At 37.1% G+C, this 8,209-nt stretch overlaps 1 protein-coding gene across 1 annotated transcript in view; it reads left to right on the top strand.

Moving 5' to 3' along the window:
- The window catches only part of LOC104759778 (probable F-box protein At1g44080), a 6,787-nt gene continuing 5,611 nt past the window's right edge, over positions 7,034-8,209 (top strand). The window contains 4 exon segments of the mRNA XM_010482665.1: positions 7,034-7,391; positions 7,394-7,425; positions 7,486-7,617; positions 7,619-7,949. Coding sequence (XP_010480967.1) covers positions 7,034-7,391; positions 7,394-7,425; positions 7,486-7,617; positions 7,619-7,949 — 853 coding nt within the window.

The raw sequence follows: 8,209 nt of genomic DNA, 5'->3' as shown, positions 1-8,209 counted from the left end.
AAGAGGTACTATCACTGGGTCGGGATGAAGAAGGATGTAGCTAGTTGGGTCGCGAGGTGCGATATGTGCCAGCTAGTGAAGACTGAGCATCAGGTTCCAGGCGGGTTACTGAAGAATCTACCCATTCCTGAGTGGAAGTGGGATATGATCACGATGGACTTTGTGGTAGGATTGCCAGTGTCTCGGACTTTTGATGCTATTTGGGTCATTGTGGACCGGTTGACTAATTCAGCACATTTTCTGGCCATTAAGAAAACTGATGGAGCAGCAGTCTTGGCTAAGAAGTATGTGAGAGAGATAGTCAGATTGCATGGGGGTGCCGGCGAGTATCGTTTCTGATAGGGATTCTAAGTTCACTTCGGTGTTCTGGAAGGCATTTCAGGCAGAGATGGGCACTAAGGTGCATATGAGTACAACTTATCATCCCCTGACAGATGAACAGTCAGAGAGGACGATCCAGACGCTGGAGGATTTGCTGAGAATGTGTGTGTTGGATTGGGGTGGCCATTGGGAAGATCACATGAACCTGATAGAGTTTGCTTACAACAACAGCTATCAGGTGAGTATTAATATGGCTCCTTATGAGGCTTTGTACAGGAGGCCATGCCGTACACTGTTATGTTGAACTCAGGTGGGGGAGAGGAGCATGTTTGGTGCTAGTTTGTTCAGGAGACCTCAGAGAAGATTCGGGTTCTCAAGCTGAACATGAAGGAAGCTCAGGATTGGCAGAGGAGTTATGCCGACAAGAGGAAAATATATCTTGAGTTTCAGGTAGGAGACAGAGTGTACATCAAGATGGCTATGTTGCAGGGTCCGAACAGGTCATTGACAGAGACTAAGTTGAATCCGAGATATATGTGTCCGTTCAGAGTGATTGAGCGGGTGGGACCGGTGGCATATAGGCTGGAGTTTCCTGTGGTTATGCGTGCGTTCCACAAGGTTTTTCATGTGTCGATGTTGCGTGAGTGTCTCTGTGAGGATGATTGGTTGTTAGCTAAGATTCCTGAAGATCTTCAGCCTAACATGACTTTGGAGGCGAGACAAGTGAGGGTTCTCGGGAGGAGGATCAAGGAACTTCGGAAGAAGAAGATTAATTTGATGAGAGTCCTTTGGCACTGTGGTGGTTTTTGAGGAAAGTTTCCAAAAGTGGAAAGTGGTAAAAATGGAAAGTTTTATGTGAGTTAGAATTTGTCCATTTTTAGTGTTTGTGAGCCTCGGAGTGGCTTGTGTGGCCTTAGTGGCAGAATTTTGAGTCATTGTGCCCGTGTGTGGCAGTCTTTTGAGAAATTGTGTGGCCTTTGTGGCGGGCTGTTTAGCCAGTCGTGTGGCCTTTGTGACGGGCTGTTTAACCAGATGTGTAGCCTTTGTGGTGGGCTGTTTAGCCAGATGTGTTGTCTTTGTGGCGGGCTGTTTAGCCAGATGTGTGGCCTTTGTGGCAGGCTGTTTAGCCAGATGTGTGGCTTTTGTGGCGGGCTGGTTAGCCAAATGTGTGGCCTTTGTGGCGGGCTGTTTAGCCAGATGTGTGGCCTTTGTGGCGGGCTGTTTAGCCAGAGTACCTGTTTAGGCGGTCCTTCGGGACATATGGTCTTTGTGACGGTCCTTCGGGAAAGATGGTCTTTGTGATGGTCTTTCGGGACAGATGGTCTTTGTGACGGTCCTGTTTAAGACATATTGTTTGGTCTTTGTGACGGTCCTGTTTAGGACATTTGTTTGGTCTTTGTGACGGTCCTGTTTAGGACAGATTGTTTGGCCTTGGTGATGGTCCTGTTTAGGACATTAGTTTGGCGNTAGCCAGATGTGTGGCCTTTGTGGCAGGCTGTTTAGCCAGATGTGTGGCTTTTGTGGCGGGCTGGTTAGCCNATGTGGTATTCCAGTGAGGGGATATGTGGTTGGTAGGACATTGAGATGTGTTATGCGAGCCACGGGAAGGAAACTTGGATAGGGATAGGACTCAGACGTGTTCAGAATTGTTTGCTCGCGACTCTTGGGGAACTTTGGTTCTCCTAGTACTGCAATATTCTGAGACTTTGTGGCTTGGGAGTATGGTTGGTATATTGACTTTGGATGACGATCCGGGGGCGCGCTGTAGGGTGGCAACCCGAGAGACGAATATTGGACTTTCTTTTATATATGGCATGCGGGCTTAGGCCCGATGAGGAGCCAACATTATGACATGCAGACTTAGGTCTGATGAGAAGCCAATAAAAACTCAAGGTTTAGACCTATGAGTAAAGGAAAGTCCAAAAGTCGAGAGCAAATAATGCCTGGAGCGTGAGTCTATTACCTAGAGGTGACCTTTCGTAGATCGGTCGGAAGAGTGCGGGCCGTGGAGACGGTTGCACGGGAGTCCTTGACTGATGGTTGTTCGAGATTCGAGGACGAATCTATGTTGGTAGGAGAGAATTTTATCATCCGTGTTCCGGGAATAGAGTTTGAGTTATGTTGAGTAAACCAAAAGAGTGAATTTTAATTAATTTTGGTTTAATTAAATCCTGGTTTAATCTAATTAAACCAAAAACCCCTAATCTCTTTCTCAAAGTCACGCCTTTTGGTTTTGTTAGGTTGCTAGAGTTGAGTCCTAGAATGTTGTTTAGGATTGCTGGTTCTCTGGTTTATATTGATTGGATCTTTTTTTTTTTTTGTCAACCATTGGGCCACAACTGGCCGGCCCATTAGCCAAATTCCTACATTCGTAGGAGCCGGGACTCGATCCCGGGTGTGATGGTGCCTTCTACAAATGAACTTACCTCCTGCCACTACACTAAGGTCACTTCACATATTGATTGTATCTTTTGCTTATGATTTTGGAATTATTACGGTTTAATTGATATTGGTTATTGGTTTATTGGTTTTATTATTTCCGCTGTTTGGTGTGATTGTGGTTAGGTGGCTAGTGGGTATGAGACCACTAGCTTAGTTGTATATTATCATATTATATTAATATATTTATTATTAAAAAAAAACAGATCGGGTCGTTTTACGATCCTTTGTAGGCAAGCGACAATTGTGAGATGGCTTCGGTTGAACATTCCCTTGAAGTTGATCTTGTGGTTGACTTCACCATGTTCGGAGATGAAGTAGTGCATTTAGAGTCAGAGGAAGAAATTGGAGAATTTGATGATGATACAGACTCAATTTCTTTTGATTATTCAACAGACTCTAAGTAGAAAATAAATGTTAATTTTATATTGTATTGAATAAAAATAAAAGATCAAACATTATGGTAATGCAAGTTTTATAATAAATTTAAATAGATCTACTCTTAAAAATTTATATATAAATCTAATATATATATATAATTAAATTTTGACAATAATTTGTTATATATATAATGAGATCTAACAAAAAAATTAAAAAGAATTTGAAAATAAGTTAGAAAATAAATAATAAAGACTTGTGATATAAAAATTCAATTTTTATAATAACAATTTTTTTAATAATTTGTAATCTAACAAAACACATCAATTTTTTTTTGTATAGATATTAGGTCTAACAAAACACTCCATAACAATTGAGTTTGTCAAACAGAATTGAAATGTAAATATATAAAACCTGAATAACTCATAAACCCGACGGATACCCGACATCCCATTGAGGATTTTGTTTCTCAACCGGGACGAGAACTTATCCCAAAACTCCATCCAAACTACATCGGAGATGCTACATGGTAAATCTCAAACTCTAAAACACTTATGATTTCTTATTTTTTTTGTTATTTCAGATCAAACTTTTGTAGGTTTGAGGCATCTGGAAATGACATTAGCAAATCTCTAAACTGGATGATGTATGGACTCCTCAAAGAACCTTATGAAACACACTCATCAATGCCAGGTGATGACCGTGACCTTTGGTTGAAACAGTTTGCGGTAATACTTCACTATTTCAAGACTTCATTGGCAAGCTAAATTTGTATACATACAGAGATGATCATGTAGTATCAAAAAATATTGCAATCAGACTAATCATCTCTTTTACTCTTGTAGCAAGATTTTAACTGGGAGCCACAACTGACATCTAGAGTTCGTCGAGAGTTTGACAAAGAGGCAGCCACTCAATATTCCAACACTACCGGAATAGCAATCGAGGTGGCAAAGGGAGAGCAACGCACAATTCTGGGTCAACAAGCCATTATACCCGTGGAAAACAACTTGTAAGTTTTCAACATGTTTCAACATTTTGTAGTTCAAAACTTAATTTCATCTTTGGATTAAAACATCTTGATTTGTTTTGAAGACTAGAAGAGATGGTGTTGCTCCTGATCACTTAACATTGATGGAAGACACCCACACCAACAAGAAGACCAATCAAATTCAAGACCCCTTAGCTAAGGAAGTGATTGAAAATTCTCGTAAGAGGATGGAGGAGTTTAGGTTATCCCAACCTTCAGCCGATGGTGATGGCTTACCAACACCAATCCCAGTCGAGATGATTAACCAATTCGTTCTTGAGGTCCTCACACTTTGATTCAAATTGTTTTTTTGCTTATGATTCTTTTTATACATTTTGTTCTAATTGTTCTAAATTTCAGGAAACTCCACAAACCAAGGGTCGAATCTTTGGATTAGGAAAGGTGGCAAAAAGACTTCGTACTTCTTCATCACCAATATACTATCGTGATCCTGAACTTCTTTGAGTCCTCCAAGAAAAAGATGAACGTATTGAAGCTCTTGAGAAGATGATGGAAAAAGAGAATGAGAAGAACAAGCTGAAAGATGAAGAGCTTGCATCGTTCATGGCAGAGATGCGATCAAAGTTCCCTGTGAATTCAAGTTCTTAGACCTATTTTCACAATATTTAAGTTTTATTCACCATTTTCTTTTTCTTTTTGATTTTTGGGATGATTTGTGATATTGTATTTTGGAATTCTAAATTTATGAATTTAAATGTTATTACCTAATTAGTAATTGTTGTCAAAAGAAATTGGATTTATTTTTAAATATTTACCTAATTAGTAATTTACGTCAGGATTCCGTCGGTAGAAACAGAGAAAAACAGAACAAAACAGAGAAATCCGTTGGTAATCTCTGTCGGGAGACCGTCGGGAATAACAAAATATATTTCTTGGGAAACAGTCAGTTTCCCCTTGCTATTATCTGTCGGGAAGTTATCAGTGCCCGTCGCTTATTATTCTGACGGGTATATCCAAAGTTGTTGGTAATCCGTCGGAATAATATGCCGTCAGAATATCTGACGGGTATACTGACGGATTCCCGACAGATTTAATATTTTCGACGCTCTAGAACCAACGGACTGATGCCATATGTAATCTGTCGGTTTAGGTTGTTCCCGACAGGTTACAGACAGATATGGCCGTCGGTTTGCGGTTGTTTTCTTGTAGTGAATTCTGTGCATTATTAGTAATTTTATTTTTAAAACCTCTAAGAGTGTTAATCTATATAGTTTTGAATATACAACACACATTAGCAATTTTGGCTCACAAACTGAAATTCTTCAAACTGAAATTGAAACCGATCAAAATCGAAAAGATTTTATCAATTTTACCCAAGCAATAACCAAAAAAAAAGTAACTAAACCAAACTGAATAAATATAGTTAGTTTAATTTATGTAAATCTGCTTGGAATATACTGTATACAAATAAAATTAAGATTTGAAATGTTATTGGAGTCAGGAGTCCTAAGCAATCTTCAGGTTATCTACAATACAGCATTTTTTAAAAATATGATGAAATATAATAGATGATCCAGGAATATTTGTAATAAATTTTAGGGGAAAACCTAGAATAACCCATATATGGGGATTTATAACTAGAATAACACTTAATTTTTAAAAAATAACTATGGTGTTTTTCATTTTTTAAACCCTTAAAAAAACCCTTTCTAAGTTTTTTGAAAAACCAAATATTACGAAAATACCGTTAAAATATTTCAGCCAGCATGGAAAAAATTCCAAATATATACAATAATACCAGCAAATATTATGCATTTGTCAATAAATTTGTAAAAAAAATCTGCGGCAGATTTATTTCATAGTTATCACTGACTTTTTGTGAAACAAATCTACAACAGATTTTTTTAGAACCACAGATTTGTTCTGAAATTTATTTTCGTGTTGTTTGATATTATTACAGATTTATAAGCTACTACATATTTTTGTCAACCACAGATTTATCTTACAGATTTGTTTCCCAGACACCACATATTTTCTTTGTCCCACAGATTTATTTTGCATTGCAGATTTATTGTGCAAGATTAGTTATTATAGACTTTTTATTAGTTACTACACTTTATAACACATTTGATCCATATTGTAAATTTTATCCATTTTATACACATTTTAACATATTTTATTGTAGATTATATTCTAATTATTGTTTGGTTGACAAAAAAAAATGTGTTACAAAAATGTATGCATGAAAGGTGTTTGATGAAACGTGTTTGATGAAATGTCAGTATTATAGATATTTTTGTTTGTCAACCAAAAAACAATTAGAATAAATTTTACAAGACATTTTATCCATGTTTTTTTTTTCAAAATTTCGACTTCTAATCTATTTTTTTTGCCAAAAAAACGTTGTGAATTAAAAAAAAAATTGAAAGTATTTTCTTTAAACTAATTTTCTATTTAAAAAAAATGACAATTTGTTAATATCTTGCATAAAATGGTTGAAATAATCTATTTCACTGTTTTATTGGATCCATAAAAAAATATTAACAAATTTTCTTTGAAATAACTGGGTTATTCTAGTTATTTCACTGTTTTATGGATCATTCTAGGTAATTTTATCTAAATTGTATTAAGGAGTTTTCTGAAATATCTTGGGATTTAAGTTACGTTGAACAATAAAATTGGAAATATTCCTACCAGAAAGAAAATAAGGGAAATATATTTCGATTGGAACAAAAAGGAAATTTCACCGTAGACTCTCTCTTTTGTATTTCCATTATTAGTTTTGTCAATCCTAAACTAATTGTGGATTATGCCATATCTCCTTATATACATCAGTTTCTTTAAATCTGAGGCTCTCTTAACTCTTTCTGTAACAAACACAGAGATATTGATCGAGATGGCGAGATGGGTATAATTGGGTGGTCTGATTTACCTGTAGATCTAGTTGATTTGGTAGTCGATCGTTTATCTTCCAACATTGACCTCCTCCGTATCTGTAGCATCTGTAAACCTTGGCGTTCCACGGTTGCGGCTAAGAAGCGTGTCCGGAACCACTTTCAACGTAATCTTCCTATTTTCAAGAGGAGAAAGACAGTCTTTCTCACTACTTTCTTCCGTGTAACTCTCCCTTCTTTGTGTCCTAACAAAGGATGGCTGATCAAAAACAGACAAATCTCTGAATTGAGTAAGAACAGACACTTGTCTCCTCTGTCTGACCAGACCATAACCCTTTCTTACAAAACCCTAGACCTATTGAAGTTTAGGGTTTCAGAGATTCGTCAATCTTACAACGTTAAGTACTGTACCAAGAATATAAAACATGATACGTATTCGACTATAGTTGTTGATGTAATAAGTTTTTCGTGAATTCGAGTAGAGTTGTTTTCCTAGACAATCTGTTTTTCGTAGTTGACTACGAAAACATGATTTGGTGTTGCGAGAGCGGAGAAGAAAGTAGATATTGGACAAGAATAAACAATAAAAAAAGTTGAAGATTTCTTGGATATTATACTTCACAGAGGAAATATCTATGCCTTAGAATTAAAAGGAGGAATTTGGTGGATTAGTTTATCTAAGCTCAACATATATCAATACAAACCTTCAACTCCAAAGGACGACGACGACATTAATAAATGCAAAGAAAATAGACTCTTGGAGTATTGTGGAGATCTATGCATTCTTCATCGTTTCTGTAAGAAACCTCGTGAAAATCGATTTAGTTGTGAGAGAACTGTTGGTTTAAAGGTTTATAAGATGCACGAGGATTTGGTGAAATGGGTTGAGGTCAGTTCCTTGGGAGACAATGATAAGAAAGAGAACTGTATTCTTCATTATCGATATCATAATTGTAACTGAATGTAACTGTAAGAGTCTCTAGACGCAGCTAGAGCAATACTCCCACTCACAGATGTCACATGTGACTCTGTTTACACACACAAACAACATAAATGTAAAACAATAACAAACTCAGAGTATTTATACATTCTCTTGTCCACGTGCTTCTTCCGTCACTGTGTCCTTAGCACGTGATCTTCTTTGGGTGTAGACGATATATGGCTTATCAATACCCCCCCCCCCCCC

The sequence above is a fragment of the Camelina sativa genome, chromosome 17 (assembly GCF_000633955.1).
Source record: "Camelina sativa cultivar DH55 chromosome 17, Cs, whole genome shotgun sequence".
Lineage (NCBI taxonomy): Eukaryota > Viridiplantae > Streptophyta > Magnoliopsida > Brassicales > Brassicaceae > Camelina > Camelina sativa.
This window is presented reverse-complemented; position numbering and strand designations above follow the sequence as displayed.